The sequence below is a fragment of the Panthera tigris genome, chromosome D2 (genome assembly GCF_018350195.1).
Source record: "Panthera tigris isolate Pti1 chromosome D2, P.tigris_Pti1_mat1.1, whole genome shotgun sequence".
Taxonomy (NCBI): Eukaryota; Metazoa; Chordata; class Mammalia; order Carnivora; family Felidae; genus Panthera; species Panthera tigris.
The window spans coordinates 77,132,492-77,152,231 of NC_056670.1; the positions used below are offsets into that span (position 1 = coordinate 77,132,492).

The 19,740-nt window shown below is 52.0% G+C and overlaps 1 protein-coding gene across 3 annotated transcripts in view; it reads left to right on the forward strand.

The window, feature by feature from the left end:
• TACC2 (transforming acidic coiled-coil containing protein 2) overlaps positions 1-19,740 on the forward strand; it is a 182,650-nt gene that overhangs the window by 63,156 nt on the left and 99,754 nt on the right. For all 3 annotated transcript variants that reach the window (XM_042960095.1, XM_042960094.1, XM_042960093.1), the window contains one exon: positions 8,889-9,014. In XM_042960095.1, coding sequence (XP_042816029.1) covers positions 8,889-9,014 — 126 coding nt within the window. The remainder of the gene's footprint in view (positions 1-8,888; positions 9,015-19,740) is intronic.

The window sequence follows — 19,740 nt, forward strand, 5'->3', positions numbered from 1 at the left end:
AAGTTCTGTGACTGGGCTCCACCCTCGCCACTCCCTGTTCAGACAGGGGACAGCCACTGCCTGCTTTGGCAGATGGGGAAACTGAGGCTCTGAGGAGTCTTTCCGCAAGGTCACGCAGCTCTTTATTGCTGGCGTGGGTCCAGCTCCTGCCTTCTGGTCCCACTCTGGCCTCCTACCACCTGCCCCCGGGGAAGTGGGGGAGGGGCCTTACTCATCAGCAGAGGCCCAGAGCCTTCCTTTCAGGGAGCGTGCCACAAATGTTCGACGCCTTAAAAATTTGGCCCCCAAATATGAAAAGCACAGCTCATAACTGAAACGGACAAATGTTCAATTTTGAGTGTCTATAAAGTTGTTGGAGCTCATTTACCTCTCCGATGCCGCTGGCTTGCCTCCCTGTGGCTCTGTCTCTAGTGGTTCGTTCACCCCCGGAAGCGTTTTCCTTGCTGACTCTGGGCCGGGAAGCTAGCAGGGAACACAGTAGATTGTCCTTTCCCTCTTGCTGGAGCCGTGATCCCCCTGCTGGCCTGTCCCCTCTTCGTGCCCCACAGTGCCCCTCCCCACCCCAGCCCCACCCCGTTGGCCCTGCCACCCCAGGGGCCTCCACGTGCAGCTGAACTGTGACATGCCCGCTGGAGGAAGGACCTGGGACACAGCGTGGGCTCCTGTCATGGGGACAGGCTCAGCGGCAGAAGGCCTGCGTTCTCGCCACTGTGTCTCTTTGCCAAGTTACTTCGTTCCTTGAGCCTCAGTCTCCTTTTGTAGAAAAGAAGTTTTCTGCCAGCTGCATGGGGTGATGGAGAATCACAAAACACAGCCTTTGGGGAAAGTCTCAGGTACCATACAAATATAAGTAGCTGTGTATTTTCTCAAGTTGTTTTTGAAGATGTTTAGTATTTTTTTTTTAAGCGAAGGCTAAATCTTTAGATTGCTGGACTTTCGTATCGGGGAGTAGAAAGTCTCTCTTCTCCCTGACGTGGGCTCTAGGATCTCACAGGCAAGTTGCTTTGCTTGGAGTCGTGTGGGAGATTCTGCCTGTTCCTAGCTCGAGCCAGGCCCCCCACTGTGTGGGGTTGCCCGGATCCTGTGCTTTGGGACTTGGGCTCAAATTCTGACCACTCCTCACCCCTTCTAAGGGCTGGATGAGCGAGCGTGTGCATAGTTCTTCCCTCTGTGGCAGATAAAAGCACTTAACAATGCTCTCTTATGACTGCTGTCATTATCAAGCCTTTGATTGTAATTACTTAAATTTGTTACAACATTTAGTACATGCTAAAATACTGTCGTCGGCAGTAGGAACAGTGCCCTTGAGACCTTGGGCAGGCCCCTCCTCTGTCAGGGTCGGCTTCCTCCTCTGCTCCCGGGCACGGTGGGACTCTGGTTTTAGGAATCCTATTATCTATTCAGCCCCACTCCTGTACCTGGCCTTCAGGATTGCCAGGTCATATCCTTCTCACCTCATCGTTTCCCAGATCAGAAAAAGGACAAGTCGTTCTCCATAGGGGCTGAAAAAAAAAAGCAAAGCATTGCTTGTCCTGAGCAGGTGCCAGGACCACAGAGCTGGATACCTGTGAGCACAATTTCTCAGGCTAAAGCCGAAGCAGAGCACAGGTGTATCCTGCCCCTCAGGCCAGAGGACGAAGGTTTCGGCTCCAAATGCCAACGGGGAGATCCGCAGAGGATGCGCGTCGCGTGTGTGCTCCTTATGTTATGTGCCGTGGCTGTGGCGCCTGGCCTTCGCCAGCTGGGTCATGCCCGGCGCGCAACGGGCCAACAGCTCGTGAAGATGTGAGATTTCAGAAGATTCCATTTTGCTGATTGACGACCGGCTTTGCTCCTCTTTCTGAAACAGGAGTGAGCAGATGTGAGCCACAGGGGGCTCCGTTTCAGCTGTGTTGGTGAGAGCTGCGCCGACGTTTTCCGGAGCGCAGCGCACGGCGTCGAGGGGGCCTTGCCCCCAGCTTGGGTGCTGCCTGGTCCTGTTATGACCTATCTGTTACTCTCTCTGTATTAGAAAAAAGGAAAGGTAGCGCATCAGAACCACATTTGTTTTCTTTCAAGGCTTTCTTTCAATGCTTATTTATTTATTTGGAGAGATTGAGAGAGAGAGCTGGGGAGGGGCAGGGAGAGAGACTCTGAAGCAGGTTCCACGCTGTCGGTTCAAAGCCTGACGCGGGGCTTGATCTCAGGAACCGCGAGATCACGACCTGAGCGGAAATCAAGAGTCAGACGCTTAACTGACTGAGCCACCCAGGTGCCCCAGAATATTCTTTTAAACTGAACAGCTGACTTCACTGAAAGATAAGTCTTAAGTAGATAATAGTACAGTAGGTCTAAGGTATTAAGTACAAGGTGTGAAGTTACTAATGTGGTTTCCAGCCAATTAGATATTCAGAATCCAAATCACTTTTGATTTCTCCCTGTGGCACCCGCACACGCCTGGTGCTGGGCAGACGTCACGAAGCCTGTGGCACGGCGGTCCCCAGCTCCTCTGCAGGTGCCAGGGTTCCATCCAACGTTGACCCGGCACCTGAACTCATCTGCGGCCTTGCTTGCATTTCTCCCTTCGACGTATTCCCCACCCTGGTACATAGTGCCACCTCCCGAATATTCTGCTGCGGAGCACCTGGGTGGCTCAGTCGGTTGGGCTGAATATTCTGCTGCTCCCCTGCTCGTAAATCTCGGATGCTCCTCATCGCCCCCCAGCCAGCAGATTCTTGGCCCGACTTTTGAGGCCTTCTCCAAGCTGGCCTGGGCCCCGGCTGCCCAGATGAGCGTCCATGACTCCCCTTCTGGGCGGCCCCATCACTTGCCACGGTGTGTCCTCTAGGACCCAAACTGAGTCCCGGGACACTGGGGTGTGGCCGTTTGCCCGCGTGCCTTTGCCCAAGTAGTTGTCGTTACTGAAATAATTTTCAACTTACGGAAAAGCCACAAGAAGAGTAGAAAACTCCCGTATTCCCTTTGCCCGGATGCCTCCGTTGTTGATGCTTCACCACATGTGCTTGGTCACTCCCCTGTATTAGCCTGTCTCTTTTTCTGGATCATTCGAGAGCCAGGTGCAGACACGACTCTGCCACCCTCCAAAATACAAACCAAAATAGACACTCCAGTGTTCGCCTCCCCCGGAACAAGGACGCTCCAGCATCATGCCAATGCAGCCATCCAACTGGGAAATAGATGTGCTGTGTGACCGTATCACCCAGGCGTCAGGACCCATTCAGACTCACCAGCTCGTCCCCTTTTCCATCTGATCCCGAATTCAGTCCAAAAGCATGTGTCCTACTCGACGTAAGCTTGCGGACTCTCTTCAGTCTGGGAGAATTCCTCAGTCTCCCCTTGCCTTTCATGACCTTGAAGAGTACAGGTCTTTCATTCTGGAAAAATCCAACCTGTGTCTATCCATAGTTTTCTCATGACCAGACTCTGGCTGGCCGTTCTGGTCAGTCATCCCACGGAAGTGATGCTGTGCTCTTCCCAGGGGGGGTCATGTCCCAGAGCACAGCGTGATGACCGTCCCTCCGCCAGGGATGGTGATCCTGGTTGATGCCTGGCCAGGTTGGTGCCCACCAGGTTTCTCCACCAGTAAGTGGATCCAAGAGCACACGATATCCTTTCCTTCTTTAAACCACCCGCCTGCCTTAGCGACCTTTGATGGCTGCCCGAATTGACCACCGCCCAGATGGTTCTGCAATGGTGACTTTGCTTCCATCATTCCTCCTACGCTTTTGACAAGTTGCCCTTGTACTGGAGAGAGGAACTTTTCCTTCTCCCCTTTTTGTGCATTTGTTTGTGTCTTTGTGTCTGTGTGAACTCATGGATTATTACTTTACTGGATGGGTTAGAACCCATTAGTATTTGTATTTTTTTATGCCCGAATGCTCCCAGATCTGGCCAGCAGCAGCCCCTTGGAGGTGATTCTTGACGTCCTTTTGACCTCTCTGGGCAGAGGGAGCTGGGAAGTAGAGGTATGTGTATGTGAGTGCACGCGCGCACACACACACACACACACACACACACACACACACACACACACACTGCTACACCCAGTTCTGTGTTTATCTCATGCCTCTGATTGCAACACTGCTCGAGAGTGCTTTAGAGCCTAATCACCTTTTGTATACGCAAATGCTCTGTGAGAACCTGGCTCCCATTACCCTTGATGTGGTTCTTTTTCTGCTGCTCTCCCTGTCCCTTCTCCTGTGACCTTCCTTGCCCTGTCCGAGGGAAGGGAAGGGAAGCTTAGTGGCTTTCCTTCCAAACCATCTGAGAGAGAGAGAGAGAGAGCGAGAAGAGGGAGAAGATTCTCTTTTTAATACAGAAACCCTTTTGCACTCGTCTGTCTGCTAAGCACTTTGCTTGCCCCGTTCCAGATCGCCCCACCTGAGAGAACCCTGGTTTTCAACCACAGTTTGTTCTGTTACCACCCTTCCCGGTTCTGTTTATTTTAGACTTTGAACTCCCCGTGCTCTTGATCGGCCTGTCAACTCCGGAGTGCGCGATCCCCATTTCCTTTTGACACTGCTCTGCTGAGGCACGATTGGCACATAAAAAGCTGTGCATTTGAATGTCCGCGACTCGCTGAGTTTGGGGATGAGAACACACCTGGGAAAGCTTCATCACCATCAAGACGTAAACGTGTCCATCATCTCCCAAAGTTTCCTTCCACTCCCGCTATTAGTATTAATTATTGTCATTATCTAGTGATCCCCATTGGATTCAGCCCGGGGCCCTTCTCAGGGCACAGGTCCCTCGCGTGTGCGTAGAGCTGAGGTGCAGACTTTTTAGACCAGAATGTGACTGTCTTCCTTTCTGAAGCAGAGTCCTCTCTGCCTCAGTGTCTAAAGGGCGGGTGACTCATGGCCCTTCAGAGGAGCACTTGTTGAAGCCAGGGCCCCTCCCTGACATTCCAGCGGGAAATCAACCCTTTGCTGGCCTGACTAAATTTATAGTGGGCTGGTCCTGGCAGCTGGGGACAGCAGCTGGTGGTTAAAATCTCTGACAGATTTTTTTTTTTTTCCCTCCGAAAAATGTTTCGGTCACTCTAGTCCGAGCACCACCACGGGGAGAACTTAGAAGCCATTTATAGCCTCTTGCAGTTGGCCCAAGAAAAGCTGCTTCATGAGAATCCCTCCACTTCCCCAGAAGCCAGCTCTCCCCCATTCTCAGCCATCCGGAACAGAACTGGGTCACTAGGAAGGACACAAAGGCCTCGGAGCTGCTGGTACAATGTGAATTTGACAAATGTTTTTTGGGTTTTTTTTTAGTAATTTCTTGTGGTTCAAGCTAATGTATGTATGTGTATACACACATACACTTTTATTTTAAAATTATTATAATTATGTTGTACGGGAGGTTTATAAACCTGTATCAGTGCCTATTAACTCTTGATCTACACACTATTCTAACACCCCGAGCTATGTGTCTTAGTCTGCACGTGAGAAGCAGAGAACTGAAGGCGTAAAGTAGAGGAGAGTCAGGTGGGTTAGCAGAGGTGCTGGCCGACGGCCTGCGAGTGAGGGGCGGGGCTGAGTTGGGAGAGTCCTTGGTGACGGTGCAGCCCAGGGCCTTTGCTTTTACAGATGGAGCAGTCACCTGGCTGAGACCCCAAGGTGGGGCCGGTCTAGAATCCAGCCCTCTTGACTTCCTGTACGATTGTGCTTTTAGTGCCCCAGCATACTTCCTCACTGACATCATAGTGACTCAAGATGCTGATTGTGTGTCACTGAGAAAACATTTCATTATGTTCAAGATTCTCTGTTCAGAAAAATCGGAGAAGTGTCCGATAGGCTTTGAAACATAATTCCTCCCAAAGAGTTAAAGTAACAATGCCATCCCACAGAATATGCAGACAGATATCTCTTGCTCACCAGATCCTCCACTGGAACCTTCATTTTCCCCAGTGGTGCCTGGCGAGCGAGGCGTGGCTGCGTTTGTGCCTTGGGACGAGGCCGACAAGCCCGTGGAAAATGTCAGCACAAAAGTGGGGACTTGACTCTGATTGTCCCATCCCTTCAAACTTTCGCTGAGTTACGTACAAGCCGAAGTTGCTCCCTGCCACTTGAAACTGTCCTTAAATATGTTTTCTTGTTTATTTTGCTTGTAAAAGCCGTGCATAGTCAGCACAGAACGAGAAAACAGAGACAAGTTCAACGGGAAAAAATACTCATGGGGCACCTGGCTGGCACAGTCCATGGAGCAGGGGATTCTTGATCTCAGGGTTGTGAGTTCAAGCCTCACATTGGGCATAGAGATGACTTAAAACCGTAAAAAAAAAAAAACCCACTCATAATTGTACTACTGAAAGAGAATTACTATTAACACCTTGGCACACATCTTGCTTGGTGCTTGTTCACTCTGCTGCACGTTTCCTGCGTGTGTGTTTGTACATACGTGTACATATCTACATGTATACACACGGATATATAAACACTGATATACATGTGCACATGAGATCTGGATCGTGCTACTGACATATTTATTTATTTATTTACTTACTTACTTACTTACTTATTTATTTTGAGAGGCAGAAAGAGAGAGGGAGAGAGAGAATCTTAAGCTGGCTCTGTGCTGTCAGGACTGAGCCCCGATGCAGGGCTCAGTCCCACGAAGCATGAGATCATGACCTGAGCCAAAATCAAGACTCAGATGCTCAACCAACTGAGCCTCCCAGGCGCCCCCATGCTACTGACGGTTTTAAAAACATTTCTTTAGTTAATGATGGATGTAATTACCTCCAGGGATGTGGAGATCTACCTTATTTTTTTAAACAGCTGCCAATAAGTCTGTTTCTACAGCTTTGCCTTAATATGATTAACTGTCTCCTACTGTGGGACGTTTTGGTTGTTTCCTGTTTTTTTGTTTTGTTTTTTGGGGGGGGGGTTGCTATTATGGTCACAGATGTGATCAGCATCTTTGTTCAAACCCTTAATCATCGTATCATCATAAAATAAATTCTTGGAAGTACAGTGGCTGTGTTGAAGGGAACAAAGTCTTTTCTGGCTTTCCGTGTGTATTGCCAGAGCTCCTGGGTGATGTTTTTCCATTCAGGTTTTTTTTAATTTTTATTATTTTTATTTTTTTTTTTTATGACTTTGGAAAGTCGCTAATGACTGTATTTTAGGATTCTCTGAATTGTGATCCAGAATCCCTGCCATCGTCCCGCCTCCAAGCTGGCTCCTTCCTTTTCCCTTTGTACCCATTTCTCTCTGACTCCTTGGGCCTGGTCGCAGGGCTCCGAGATCGAGTTCTGGGGGATTTGGAACGGTGGGTGGGAACCGTGGAGGAAGAAGGGAATGTCACAAGGTCCATGGGAATAAATAGTAAGGTGTGGTCATGGGCATGTGCTGGTCTCATCACATTTAAAACATAGTTTCAGGAAATTCACCCTGGGCCCCCCTGCCTCTCATTCATTTCAATGCCAAAGGCAGCACTTTGTGGCAGAGCATTGGATAGAAGTTGGGGGCTGATTCCTTGGCTTAGGGTCTAGTTCCAGTCCCTTGACCTGGCCTTGGGACCTGGCTCCCATCCACCCCTCCCCTTCCCAGTCTCTGTCATCCACACTCCCGCCACACTGACCTTGTTGTTCATTGCTCTAGAATGGCCGACTCCTTCCTGGTTCGGCGTTTTCAGATATGTGGCTGCAGACCCTCTGTCTTTCTCTGACTCTTCAACCTTTGGGACACGGCCTAGAGTGGTGGTTAAAAACATTGCCCCTCGAGTCAGGCTTGGGTTTATATCCTGCTTCTGCCCCTTACCAGCTGTGCAACCAGGGACAAGTTATTCAGCCTCTCTGCGCCTTAGTTCCCATATCTGTAAAAACCCCATTACCATGAGGTTAATGATGGTACCCACCTCACAGGGTTGTCGTGAAGATCATATGTGGTGATATCTATGAGGACTTAGACTGGCAGTTCCTGGCACACAGTACACGTTAGTGAACATTCATTATGGCCGAGCTGACCGGGTGGCCTCACCCTACCCCCTAAACAAGGAAATGTTCCCTGTCTCCCGGCTGGGACCTCCTGGCTTTATCTCACACAGCCTTCTGTATCTTTCCTTCTTGGTGGTGACTGCGATCGGTACTAAACAAGCATTTTAAGAAATGTCTGACTCTTGCCTAAGACTGTAAACTCCACGAGGACGGGGCCCGCCTCTTCCTCGTTTACGACGCAAGAGTCAGGCTGCAATCCGTGCCTGCTCACGGAACAAAAGTGAGGGCCCTGCTCCTCGCTGCCCAGAGCCAAGTTCATCAGAAAGAAACACTCATGGACCTCCGTGATGAACTAGTAAGATGTACCCGATTATGGAAGGGGGTTCCCAGCAGAGTGAGCTGTTGTGTTGACCAGACTATGACGGTGACCTGTGTCCCTCTGCACTTTCAAAGCCCGCTGCCCTTGGAGGCTGTCTGGTATCCACTTTCTCAGTGGATGAAGGGCCAGTGCGGTTTTTAAAAGTTTCTAAGGCATATAGTTCAAAACTTAAACAACAAAACAAAACAAAACAAAACCAAAAAAACGATTAAATGAATTACTAGGAAATGGAAATGATACCCGGCCAGGATTTCTCCTTCCTGAGCACTATTGACACTCTGGGCCAGATAATTCTTTGTGGTGGGGCTGTCCTGGGCATTGTAGGATGTTTAGCAGTGTCCTGACCTTTATTATTAGATCCACAGACAAAATTACTCTGTCAAGTCGCCCTGCAGGCTTCTAAAGACTCAGTTTCTGTGTTTTCTCCTCCTGGGCCAGCGCCACCTGTGGGCCACACTTGGAGTAGCAGCAGATCCTTCCGGAAAGCCTGCTGGGGGTCCAGATTAACTGCTGCTCAAACACATTGAAAACTTCAAGGAACATTTCTGAGCCTGGGTTTTTTTCCTCTCCTCTCCCTAGGTCACCTATAGCGGATGATGTCATCCAGCCAGTTGCCCTCGAGGACCTTGAAAACCCACTGTTAGCCGCCTCTCCCCACCAGGGTGAAACCATCAGCCAGGTCTCCGGGGACCTGACAGCCCAGAGGTACCGTGGGGGCTGGGCCTGCGTCTGGTGGTGGGACCCCGGGGCCCAGTCTCTGAGGCTGCCTCCCTCCACTCCCCTCCCCTGAACGCCACCCCTACGTAGGTTTGCACGCCTCTGCTGCACAGGGCTGGGGACTCTTCTTGGGGCCTTAGGGACCTAAGGGGACACGAAGAAGACCCCGCCCCAATGAGCGATTTAGAGATCTGTTCCCTTGTGATCTTCAGGGGCCCCTATTTAAAATAGAAGTCCTCTGGGAGAGAGGACGTACTATTTATACCTCTCCAAGGAATGACTCAGTTGACTGCCTCTGACCTCCCAGGACACGAGCTGGGTTAGCAGAGAGCTGTGGTCAGAGCAGAGGGGAGCCAGCAGCACCATGGGGAGAGGGACCGGGTCCTTGTGCCTTTGCTTGGCCGACGGGTTTTGCCGGGGTGGGGGGGGGCGGGGGTTCTTCCCTCACCTGCACCACGTGCCTCGGCAACCCCACAGCAATTGCAGATGTCCAGGTGCACTGTGCATAACCCCACTGGCACTTGATTTCCAAGAGGCTTGCCCAGCATCAGCCTCAGGACTTGGTTCAGATGCCAGTACACACACACACACACACACACACACACACACACACACACACACCTATCTCTCTCTATACACATGCTCCTCCCCACCCCCCCACATATATACATATAGGTTTATTTAATACACACACACACACACACACACACACAGACACACATGCTTCCATTTTTGAGATTTAATTCACATGACGTTGCATAAGTTTAAGGTGTTATATACACAGATGTTTTAATTTATGTTTATATCAGTAAAGCAGCCCCAGTGTGTGACCCCACATGGCAGCAGGGATAGCGTGCTGAACAGGCGCTCCCATGGACCCCGAGCTGGGAAGCTGGTGGGGCACACCCATCCATCCAACCCTCCCCCACCCACCCCCCTGGCCATTTTACAGGAGGGACCCAGAGGGGCAAGCGGAAGCTCTCTGAGCGCTGGATGCAGGGCGACTTGGCTGTGTGGTTCTGTGGCTCCCAGAAGAACTCACGTGGCTTTGGGTCTTGTCCGTGTTTCTGAAGTTCCCTCCCAGCCCTGAGAGTGTATTTTATTTTTTTTCATTTTTATTTGTTTTTTAATATTTTTTAATGTTTATTTAGGCAGAGGAGAGAGGCAGAGTGCAAGCAGAGGAGGGGCAGAGAGAGACAGGGACAGAATCGGAAGCAGGCCCCAGGCTCTGAGCTGTCAGCACAGAGCCCAATGTGGGGCTCGACCTCACAGACTGCGAGATCATGACCTGAGCTGAAGTCAGATGCTTAAGACTGAGCCACCCAGACGCCCCCCCCACCAGACTGTATTTTAAATGATTTGTCCCAGACCGCACAGTAGGCAGTGATAACTGCTCTTAAAGCTTGCTCTGAAGGCCCCTTCTGTGCCCCAGGCACCGCACTTGAGTGTGTCACATTGGGTGTCTCTGTAAATCCTCCAAATACCCCTAGGAGGTGAGGGGTTCTCTTAGGAACCCCTTCGCCATTTTACGTATGAGCAGACTGAGGCTCGGTTCCGTTAACGTGTTCAAGGACACGTAGCTGGAGAGTGGTGGAACTGGGATTCCAAGCAGGTCCTGCTGGCCTGCCAGCCTGTGTTCGGCTGCGGGGAGAGCCAGTTTCCGCCTCCCACAGTGCACGGGGTTCCGCCTACATCACTGGCCCCTTTCAAGTCCAAGGAAGATGACGCACTGTAGGGCTGTGTCACCTCTGACCGTGACCAAGAGTGATCACAGGATGCAGGAAGGAACCAGTGGTCAAGTACAGATTTTATCTGTGCTGAGAACTTGGCCAGCTTTCTGGCTTTATTTCCCAGGAGAACGGTGCAGGTAGAGTTCAATGAGCAACTTTGGTGCCTGGCCAGCGTTATTGAACATTTGTCTGGGGTCTCATTTTCTTGGTTTTACTGGAAATCAGTAGAAAAGAGGCAGTGCTGATAGGAGCAAGGGTGGGTCTGGCTTTGGTCACCAGCTGCTTCCACAGAATACTCATTATTCACTGATTCCATATTTGTGAATTTGCCCCTTCCTAAGATTTATTTGTAACCCCGAGATCAACGCTCATGGCTTGTGGTCATTTGTGAACATGTGCAGAGCAGCAAAAATCTGAGCTGCCTGGGGCCCTTGTTCCCAGCGGGGGTGGAGGAAGACGCCCTGTCTTCTTATTGTAGCTCTCTTACTGGAAACAGGTGTCTGCATGGCATATTTAGGGCCATGGCTTTTGTAATCTTGTGCTTTTTCGTTCATGATCTTGCTGCTTAAAATGTCCCCCAAGGGGGCGCCTGGGTGGCTCAGTCGGTTAAGCGTCTGACTTCGGCTCAGGTCATGATCTCACGGTCTATGAGTTTGAGCCCCACGTCGGGCTCTGTGCTGACGGCTCAGAGCCTGGAGCCTGCTTCAGATTCCCCGTCTCCCTCTCTCTCTGCGCCTCCCCTGCTCACGCTATGTCTGTCTCTCTCTCAAAAATAAAAAAGATTAAAAAAAATTTTTTTAATGGCCCCCAAGGTAGTGCTGAAGTGCTGTGAAGCGTATTTAAGTGCAAGAAGGCTGTGGTGTGCCTTCCGTAGAAAATATCCATGTTAGATAAGCTTCATTCATGTTAGATGAGCTTCATTCAGGTGTGAGTTATAACGCCGTTGGCTATAAATTCAATGTTAATGAATCCATGATATCTATTAAATAAGATGTTTTCACACAGAAATGCACAGAAAACAAGGTTACGTAGTGATGGGTTGACAAAAATGTTGTGACCAGGGGCTTAGAGGAACCTAACCCAGCTTACCTGCTGGGAACGGTGGTTCACAGTTTAGCTCCCGGAACAACTTGATAGAATGTAACTACTGTGGGTAACAGGAATCAGCTGTACCTGACCTTGCCGATCCCAGAGAATAACCACGAAGGGCATTCTAGGTGGGCACTGGTTGCTTTTTAACCTCAGAAATGGCCCTGCCGCCCCACCCCACCTGTCTTGCCTGCTGGGGCTGCAGTGACAAAGGACCACAGACCGAGGGCCTCATAAACAGCAGAAATGTATTGTTCGTAGTTCTGGAGACTGGACGTCTGTCAGGGTGGTCAGGTGAGGATCCCCTTCCCTGCTGCAGACTTCTTGCTGCAGACTTCAAATTAATTAATTTGAGAGAGAGCGAGCGAGAGAGCACAAGAGGAGTGGAGTGGCGGGGGGGAGACAGAGAGAGAGAGAGAGAGAGAGAGAGAGAGAATCTCAAGCAGGCCCTGCTCCGTCAGTGAGAAGCCAGTCTTGGGGCCTGAGCTTATGACCTGGGAGATTATGGCTTGAGCTGAAATCAAGAGCCGGATGCTCAACCAACTGAGCCGCTCAGGTACCCCCTGTGGGGTCTCTTATAAGGGCACTGATCCCGTTTGTGGGGGCTCTCAGGACATACTCATATCCCCAAGGCGCCATCTCCTATTTCCAGCACATTGGGAGTTAGGGTTCCAACATGTGAACTGAGGGAGGACACACACATTCAAACCACAGCCCCACCCTCGGATCCCCTCGCGGGTCGTGTCCCGCGTAGGGTAGGGACAGGGGAGGCAGAGGGGAAGAAAACAGGGCAGAGAAGGCTGAGACGGTGCACTCTAGAGGTTTGCTCCCCCTAGGAGTAGGTTGGTACTTTAAGTTTCAAAATTAAATTTAAATTAAAATTAAAAAAAATATTTTTTTTTTTGGCATGGAACTGGAGGGTTTGCTTTAAGCCACCTTTCTGCCTCTCTCTCGATTACCTATTGGTTCTTTGGTGCCACATCTTTCCCTTACAAGACGTCTTCTTTCTGAATTGGAAAAAAAGGCACCCCCATCTCTGAGGCAGTTCTCAAATACAGTGAAAGGCATTCGCACGCCCCCCTTCTTCTCTGTTAAAGCCGTCGGAGGACATCAAACCTTGCTTCTTCCCCAGGGAAGAGCCTCCGAACCTGCTCTAAACCGGTTGAGCTTCCCTTTTTGCCGTTGGCATCCCTGGGCCCAGACCTTCGAGAACATTCTGCAAATGACTACACTGTCCATGGCCCATCTGTTTAGTATTTTCAAGACCGTTTTTAAAGCAGCGGAACTTGTTTTTTAAATAAAACCACACTTATTAAACAGAGTAAAACGGGGCACTCTGGTTACGTCCTGGAAGTTCCTTTAGCCAGGAATCCAAACAGAGGGGTCTCTTTAGACCTTGAGGGCTCTCCCTTGGACACAGCTGGAAAGCCACTCACCTGACTCCTGTCCAGGGAGGCCAGACTCTAGCGTGCATCCAGATAACCCAGTTACAGCACACATTGCTGCCCCGCCCCTAGAACTTCTGACTCAGGAGGCCTGGGGAGCAGCCCAGGACTCTGCATTCCTAAAAGATCCCAGGTGATGGTGCTGCTGGTCTGGGGTCCACAGCTGGAGAGCCACGAGGTAAGGCGGTGCCGTTCTCGACCTGTCTGGCTATCTGCAGCTCTTCAGGATTGGAGACATCTGCCCCTAGCAGCTGGTGGCTCGAGTTTCTGATTCCCACTGTCAGACGAGAGAGCCAGGAGTGGGCATAGCTCCAGCCAGTGTCATAGCCTCGCTATGGAGTTACCACGGTCGGAAACTTCAGAATTTTCTGAAGTTGAAAGACAGGGAATTCATGCAGATTTACAGCTTCTGTTTTTCCTCTTGCTCCCGAGCCATGCATTTATTTTGGGGGCAGCCGTTTGCACCAAAAGATTTTCAGCTGTGGGTATGCAGGAGCGGGTTCAACTGCCTCGCCAAGTTTAACCGAACTTTTATTGAAGCAAGCACCGTATCGTAAAAACTGCATGACAGAGTGAACGTATTATTGTTGCTGTTGTTGTTTTTAATTTAGAATAGGGATCACGCAAAAATCTTCTCTCAATTCCAAAAACAATAGATATAAAATAAATAAGTGACAGAATTCCTTTATGCCATGTAAAAGGTATGTGTTGGGGTGCCTGGTGGCTTAGTCAGTTAAGCATCCCAGTTCTTGATCTTGGCTCAGGTCATGATCCCAGGGTTGTGGGATCAGAGACCCTGTGTTGGGCTCCATGCTGAACGTGAAGCCTGCTTAAGATTCTCTCTCTCTCCTTCTGCCCCCTCCCCTGCTCACGCACTCACATTCTCCCTCTCTCTCTGTCTCTCTCTTAAATAAATAGATAAATGGTATGTTAAAGGTACACGTTTACGAATCCAGTTGATGTGGCCGGTACCCAGTTGGCCGAGTAAATTGGGGTGCATCTGCATGCTCGGACAGGGCCTTTGAGTTTCCAAGTAGCTGGCTACTATTACATGGAAGCTTATCACTTGCCATGTTGGCAGGGTTCAAATATTGCCAATTTCATATCTCAGACGAACGCGTGACCTTGTCCTTGTTTTGGTTTTTCACGGATCTTGAGCAAATTTATCTGTGTAGGTAGATTTTTCCCTTCTGAATAAATCCCTACATCTTGGCCACCTGAGATCAGTTTCCTCCGTCCTCTGCATGCCCCTCTCTGCAGTCTCTGTAACCACAGAGCCACTGGCCACCGGGGGGGAATTCATGACCCAGATCAAAGGCCCTCGGATGGCGTTGGGGTGGTGTTTATGGCCTTTCCTCTAGTTTATTAACTAGCCTGAGTTCTGCTTGGGTCAAGCTCAAAAGCAGTTTCCCATCTCTGAACATAGGTTTGCTTTCTGGAGGGAAACAGGGTAAGAATGTTCTGGGAAGGAACTGATAAGCCAGTTCAGGGTTAACTGTGTGGAGCCAGCCCCCCTTGTTGAACGTGTGAAGGTCAGGATGTTTAGGGCCTGTTCACACTCTCTCTCATGGGCTGAGTTTCACATGCTGGTTTATCTCGAGAGAGACTAGAAATAGCTCGAGGGGCCTGCCTTGGAGCTTCCAGCCAGTTTGCAAGCCTGTCTGGGCACCTTGGGACTCAGGCTTTGCAGCAGCTGCATCTCCGAGGAGTGTATCTCCCATTGCTGAGACTGTCTTATGGAGGGAAGCACAGGCCTCTGCTGGCCTGCTGTCCGGGGCCCCGACCGGCCGAGCTTAGCTCTCCAGAGCAACAGTGTCAAAGTGCTTTCTCCCCTCTAGCTTGTATCTGACTTTCCATCTGAATCGAGTCTTTGGCCTTAGCCTTTGCCCTATTACGTGATTGTGTGCACTTGGGAATTCAAGAAGGAAAAAAATCAAGAGCCTGGGAGGAAAGCCTGTTGTGCTAATACCTTCCAGATGGCGATACGAAATGGGAGATAAGGTGGTGTCGCCCATCTGGCCCGACAGGACGTGCTGTGTTCTGCCCGGGGTTTGGGGGATATTATCGCCCTCCGTGACAGCCAGGTCACTCTGGTGTCTGTCTTTGGACAGGGGCTTAGCTTGGCACCTCCGGCCGATCTCTGAAATGCAGTTCGCTATCAGGTCAGTGGGGGATCTGCCGGGAAGGACTCAAAAGCCCGGAACAGGCAATCCAAAGGTAACAGTTACTGGCAGCATCTTGCCATGGCTGAACTCACAGGCCTGTCAGGCTGAACGGAAGCCCTGAATGGACATCGTCCGTGTGTCTCCGGTTCCTGCGTGGGGCGGAAACTGCATCCAAATGGTTAGGAGACCAGTTGTTGTTTGTGGGGACCTGGGTGAGGCACTGAATCGGAGATGGCGAAGTCTGGCCATTAGCCATGGCGCGAAGTCTGGCCATTAGCCATGGCTCGCCGTCTGCGTTAGGAAGGATTCTGAGGTCTTGTCCAGCTGGGCCTAGCAGGAAAGAGTGCCATGATCAGTAAGTCATGCCTGTCTGCTGGAAGGAGGTGTGGTGGCTCATGTGGCCTCTTCTTGTTAACTCTTCTCTTGAACAAAAAAAGGCTTAAATTAAATCAACATTTCCTTCATCTTCCGAAAAGATAAACATGCTGTGAATGTGAATTCAGCTTCTTTGTTATTCCACTAAGGCTTGGAAAACATTAATTCCTTAAATGAGAAAAGGGAGCTCAGAGTTTTATTAAAAAGGCCTTCAGACACCCTACCCCCGGCCCATTTTATAGAAGAAATCGAGGCAAGAGAAAGTTAGTACCGTGCAGAAATGAAATGAGAATTCACGTGTGAGGCCTGCATCGGGGTGCCCTGGCTTCCTCTGTGCCGGCTCGGTGGACGTCCGGAAGTTCCCGCTGAGGGCTGGCAGGGGTGCTGGCCATTGCCAAGGGCCCGGCTCCCTGACCACGATGTCTGAGGACGAGCCCCTGCTGGTCAGGGAGGCTTGGGTACAGACAGAAGCTGGCACAGAGGGGCTGAACTGTCCCCACCTTGTCTAGCAACGCTGTCCCCCAGGGCAGCTCAGGCTCGGGGCGGGGTGGGGGGCAGTACAGGGACCCTGTGTAGGTTCCTGCTTCGCGTCTAGAACCAGGGCTGGACCTGTGGGCAGGCCACCCAGACAGTCACCCAGGGCCCTGTGCTTATTTCAATGGTGTGCTGTCACCGTCCTGAGATTCTTGATCCTTCTGGAATGCGGGGCTCTGTATTTTCACTTTGCATTCCATTTTGCCCTCGAGTCAGGTTACTGGTCCTGCCTCAGACTGGGATTCCAAGAAGATTGCACAGGTGTCCTACTGTCGGTGGCCTATGTGTGGGGGACGCAGGGAAGGAGCTGTCCTGTGTTGAGCACTTTTCACGTGCCAGGCTCTGTGCTGGGGGCCGGAGAGGCCACAGTGGCTGAGACTTTAGTAGGGGAGCAGGACACCTTAGCTGAAAATGAGGTGCTCAGAGGTGGGGCCGGGCCCAGCCTGGCCATGCAGGATGGGCACATTACCCCCACCTGGGGAGGGGGTAGTTTGGTGGCCCCTCAGGATGATTATGGGGGGGGCTGGGAGGGGGCGAGAGACGTAGGCATTCAGGGGCACGGTCTGCTTGAGCCAAGGCACAGAAGCAGCCTGGGGCATCAGGGGGCCAGCTTGGTGGGGTTGGAATAGAGAGAGGGAGAGGACAAACCTGGGCGGGGACAGGGACAGAGATGGGGTGTGGGAGGCCAGGGAGTTTTTTTCACCTGGGTTCCTAAGGCTGCAGAAAGTTGGGGAGGCTTTCAGGCAGGGCAAGGACCTTATCAGAACTCGAGCTGGGTTATCCTGGTGACCGTGGGGGTAGGTGTGAGGGGACAGAGGAGGCAGGCAGAGCGGGGCGTGCAGGAGCCCTGCTCAGAGAAGTCGTAGCCGTCGTCACCAGCAGAGGTGGCCGGGACAGAGAGGTTCCGGAAGGAGAAGGAGGTGACTCAGCAGGAAGGGGTGATGGAGAGATGAGGACAATCCCAGCTTCTGGCGCTGATCTGAGTCACTGAGCGCTTCCCTGTTGGGGCCTGACCCCCCTGACCCCTGGCAATGGGCCAGCAGCCAGCTGGAGGCCCCTGGGAGGGGGGGGGGCTCTGTTCTTAACAGAGCAGTTGATTCATTTGTTTGGTACCTTTGGCTCAGAGAGCCTGGTGCGGGAAGGGTGTGGCCCTGGTGGTGGGCCAGCAGGAGGGAGGGTGAAGGGCGCAGGCTCCATGGCCTCCAGGCTAGATCCGAGGGGACCCCCAGTGTTCCCAGGGCAGGGAAGTACCTGTCACCTGTGGGCACGCCCCTCAGCGGAGTGTGACTGTCAGTGCTCTTCGCCCGTGGATTTGGCTTTGCTCTGGGGCCACAGATCCCAGGCCGCGTCTCCCACTCTCTCCGCCAGGGTTTTCAAAGACGGAAACCTTCCCCTGCCGTTCCCCTGCCCAGAGTTTTCTGGAAGCAGCAGAACCACGGTCTGTATCGCCTTCCTCCAGCTCACATTAAATCAAACCAGATCTTTACGGGGCTTGCCGAGGAGGGAGAACTGTCACTCCCGTAGGAACCGAAATCGGGGACTAGTAAATTTCTGTCCACTTGTGCACTGGCCTTGCTCCAGGCTTACCCATGGTCCTTATGCTCTGGTCTCTGTTTTTCTCCTCATTACACGGGGGAAGAAGGCATCCTGGGCTCCCGCTCTGCCTCTGTTCCTGACACCCGGCCTGGTCGTGCCCAGTTGGGACACTCCATCTCTCCCTGTCCCTCTGCCTGTTAATCCAGTGCTCACTGCGGGCGGCCTGGCTACATGTTGCGACTATATGACTTCGGCTGAGCGACCTCAACTCTCTGCGCCTCAGTTTCCTTCCTTCTTTGTAAAGTGGGGAGTGGTGACATTTGCCTCAGAGGGTTGTTGTGAGGGTTATTCGAGGTCCTATGTGTAAAGTGTTTGGCACAGGACCAGGTACCCGGCGCCGGGCATGCTGGACCAGCCGCCTACCGTAAGGTACCAGGGACCAGGCACACCAGACTGAGCTCCCAGTGGGGTTGAGCTTCTGCTGTTTTTGTGGCTGTCGATTAGTAATGCCCAAGCCGGGGCGCGGAGGCTGAGGGATTGCTGGCTTGGGGAAGGGCTGCAAGTCCAGGAGCAGCCCAGGCGGCGCGTGTTGTAGGCGCTGAGGGAGGCCGGCCTGGTGGGAGCAGAGCACGTGAGGGCCAGGGCGGTGGAAACGGGGGTTGAGGCCGAGGCGGACCCCGTAGTACCTGTTAAGCAGCGACGGGGAATTGGAGAGAGGGTGCGTGGGGTGTGAGGGCGCCCCGGCAGCTGTGCTCCACACCAGGAGGCCAACCACACGTAGGTGGACCTGGTGGAGATGGATGGAAATTAGCAGAACATTCTTGACACTGAGACCCAGGGGTCCTGTATTTCTGCCACCCGGGGGGCTTCCTGCAGGGGTTCCCACACAGAGGGAAGAAATGAGCCCTCTACCAGAGGCTCGGAAACCTCAGACCCTGGCTTCAACCTCAGGCCTGGTTTCAGGCCCTTAGTGCTGAGTCACATAATTGTAACTGGGCCGCCTTCGGCCCTGCCAGCTTCCCTGTGGGCAGCAGAGTGGACGGCTGGAGGGAGGCTGGGAGGGCCGACTCCCCCCGAAAACTGTTCCCAAGCTTTAGTCTGTGGACGGCACCGTGAGCCTTGCTTTTTGCCAGAGTTGAACATCAAACCTGTTTTGAGCTCTTTGCTTGAGGATGTGTTTGCAGGTGGCTGTCCTTCCTACGTAAGGTCCCCACCCAGGGGCCCTCTCTGCACTCCGGGTATTTCCCTGGATGTCCAGCAGGGGGCGCTCACCCACTGAATGTGGGATGCCGCTCTGCTATAGATCTCTGAGCACCTGCACCCCCCCAACCTCTCAAAGGGTCCCCACAGGTCCCTGGTGCAGGTTCCTTGGCTACCTGTCAGCCTTTTGGCCTTGACTTTTATCAGCCTCGGATTTTAGGGGGTGTATCCCAGGGCGTTTGCTAAAGCTGTATCGTAGTCCTCGATTCACAGAATTCACTGCCTACAAAAAATGATTCGAAATGATCATACAAAAGTCCCCTCCCCAGAAGAAAAATCACACAAGACAACTCACAGAGTGTCCTGAGCACCCGCACTGCCTCCATCAAGGAAACACCAGGTTCTGCTGAAACCTCACACACGAGGCATCCACGCCTGACCAGGGGGCTGTGGCACCGGAGGGTGCCTCCGCTGTGTCTAAGCAAAGGCCCCGGGGAACCGGGCCCGGGATTGAGGGAAGCCATGTGCTGGCTCTTTAAACAGCCCATCCCACATGTGTGGGGTGAATTGGGTGGGGTGAGGGGGCCTGATGAATGTGCCATTAATGAGCCAAGTTCCACTGGGAATAATTCTCCCTTTG